The following is a 2,595-nucleotide window of genomic DNA, read 5'->3' as shown; positions in this document are numbered from 1 at the left end:
CCTGCTTCTGATCACCAGTGCTGCAATTCCTTCTTGTTAAAAAGAACTGAAATTCTTTTCAGAACTGTTTTGTTTTCCCCACTACACATGACACCAGCCTGACTTTGTCAGATGAGGGTGGATACTCTCTGAAGTATCGCAAAAGTTGCCTCCATAAGCAGGACACAGGGACATGAGACACTCGGTTCTCTTGCCAATTTTTTACGTGCTTTGCAATTGGAAGTCAGTGGCTCCACCTATGTCAAGGAATATGTAACTGCTGCCACCACCACATCTCACTGTGTGTATCCAGTCATACATCTGAAACAACACCCCAGAATGACAGAAGTCAAAACCCAGCTGTGAGTTTTGTCCTTTGTGTCCTCCATTCTTATCAGTTACTATGAACAGCCTTCTCCCTCCACAGCACTGAAAATCCTGAAACCAAACCGGAACACCAGATTTAAATCGTATGGAAACTATTAAATTGAACCTGAAGGCATCACTTCACAAGTTAATTTTACAATGAGAGCATAAGATTGTATATATTAAAATAAACCACTGTCTCACTCTACTACACCCCAGCAGACAAGAAACTCTACCTCCCAGCTCCTTCCAACCTATAGCATCAGGCATATAGTTCGGATCCCCACTGTTGCCACACTAAATCACTCGTTTCAATACGTCCAGTCAAACTACCTCCCCTCTGAAGACTCCACGATGTCTCAGAATTTTGACCAACTAAAGCAATGTTATGACAGGTGAAGAAATTACTTATTTCCTGCCTCATGTGCCCAATCCTTAGTAACTCTAGAAAAGATTTGTATACAGCATTAGTGAACATTGCAGTATCAGCTGCATGAAATTCAGGCTTATCTGAAATTCACCACCTCCTCATACATAACACTCCACACTCCACCTCCCTCAACCCTCTTTCTTCTGGCTGTGCTTATTCCAATATTCTCTTTGCAAAAAACAAATGTATTTTCCTGAATTCACTATTAATACTTCCTCCACAGCACTGCTCAAACTTTTGGGGGGGTCCCTCTTACACTCTTGCACCGAATGATCCTTGGTTCATCTGAGCTCTATCAAAAATGAACATGCCCTTGTTTGTAGCCCCAAGCTTAGACTGAGATTCCAACTGCTCTAGGAGTTACACCAAGTACAGTAAAACCCAAAGCTGTCCTCAAACCACCCAATCACAAAGAGAATTCTCTTCTCAGAGAATTATTACAGCAGACAAGAGCATTGAAATGCAAGCACAGCATCCCTGTCTTCTGGGTTACTTTGTGTTAGGGTCATATAATGTAGGGTTGAATTGGCCATAAGCACCACTCCTTCCACTTCTGTGAAGGATTAGGTGTGCGCACAACATTCAAAAATATTTGTGCAATTAGAAGAACTAAACCTGCATAAAGTTCTGTTTCTAACAAAGCTGCTTCCAAAACATGCACAACACAATTTATGGGCAATCAACTGTTTGAACTATTCAGCGTGTCAAGGCAGGGAAAGGGTCTTTTAAGTTACGTTTCCCCAAAGAACAAGAATTATCTCTGATGTGCAAATGAGACTGTGGAATTAAAGGAATCTGGTATATTTGTGCTTTGAGGGCACTCTTATTCCTACCGTCCACCTTTCCCTTCCTGCCTTACTATTCCTTCATTTAGACCATTATTTCTTATCCATCAAGATTTTTAAAGTTTCAAAGACATTTCCCATAGTACTGCAATGCAAAAAGAAATCAGTAAGAGATGTTCAAGATCACAGATACTTACCAGAAAGACACTTTCTGACATGCTGCTGAACACTATTTTGCTATGACACACCAGAAAGCATAAGGTTCTAGCTGTACAGCAACAAATATTTCTACAAATGTAAAGTGATGGTGTGGAAAAACCCCACTATGCAGATTTGTGTTTTGCGCATTCGATATTAAGTCCTGCAACACCTTTTTAGCTCACACTTTGATTTCTGTATGAATCTTCATATAACTCCAGAGGCATGAGACCAGAATGGAGGGCATTCGGAGTTATATGCCAGGCACTTCCTATTCTCCAGAAGGACTTCATGGATACATCAAGACACTTTGGAAAATTGCAAGAGCTTTATGAACATGCCAATCCTGCTCCTTGGGGAATGAGGAAATTAATTAACGTATTCTACATCAGCCACACACAGTTTTCCGCAGGGAGTAATTACACATCTAACAGAACAGTGGAAGTATGGAGATAGGAACCTCAATATTCTTTTGCTCTTTTTTTTTGGCTTCAAATGCGGAGGAGTGTCACATGTATTCAACAAAAGGTAACTGCCTCCTCCCTGCTGCTGCACCAGGCCTCAGCAGAGCTCTTACCAAAGAGAGTTCCTATCAAATGCATGCACACCCTCTCGTCTGGTGCCAGCAGCTGGACGACTGACACCGCCTGCCAGGCCAGGGCATCTTGGAGACGGGACAGGACGTGCTTCTTGCGCACCAGCTACGGATCAAACACAGCAGCCCGTTAGGCCTTGGGCCCGAGCTCCGCGCTGCTCCCACCACCCTGAGGGGAACAGGGCCACCAGGGCCCGGGTGCCGAGGGGACAGGGCTGGCCAAAGGCCACACCGGCCGGGCC

The 2,595-nt window shown here is 43.7% G+C and overlaps 1 protein-coding gene across 2 annotated transcripts in view; it reads right to left on the bottom strand.

Moving 5' to 3' along the window:
* The window catches only part of LOC103618252 (coiled-coil domain-containing protein 134), a 47,740-nt gene extending 45,156 nt beyond the window's left edge, over positions 1-2,584 (bottom strand). Inside the window, exon 1 of one of the 2 annotated variants that reach the window (XM_017738000.1) lies at positions 2,336-2,584. In XM_017738000.1, coding sequence (XP_017593489.1) covers positions 2,336-2,360 — 25 coding nt within the window. In that variant the 5' untranslated portion in view covers positions 2,361-2,584. The remainder of the gene's footprint in view (positions 1-2,335) is intronic. The other variant, XM_017737999.1, reaches the window with a different exon arrangement.
* Positions 2,585-2,595: the final 11 nt, after the last annotated feature.

This window comes from Corvus brachyrhynchos, unplaced genomic scaffold, assembly GCF_000691975.1.
Source record: "Corvus brachyrhynchos isolate BGI_N302 unplaced genomic scaffold, ASM69197v1 scaffold56, whole genome shotgun sequence".
NCBI classification, from domain to species: domain Eukaryota; kingdom Metazoa; phylum Chordata; class Aves; order Passeriformes; family Corvidae; genus Corvus; species Corvus brachyrhynchos.
The sequence above is the reverse complement of the archived record's forward strand: the minus strand, read 5'-3'. Positions and strand labels throughout refer to the sequence as shown.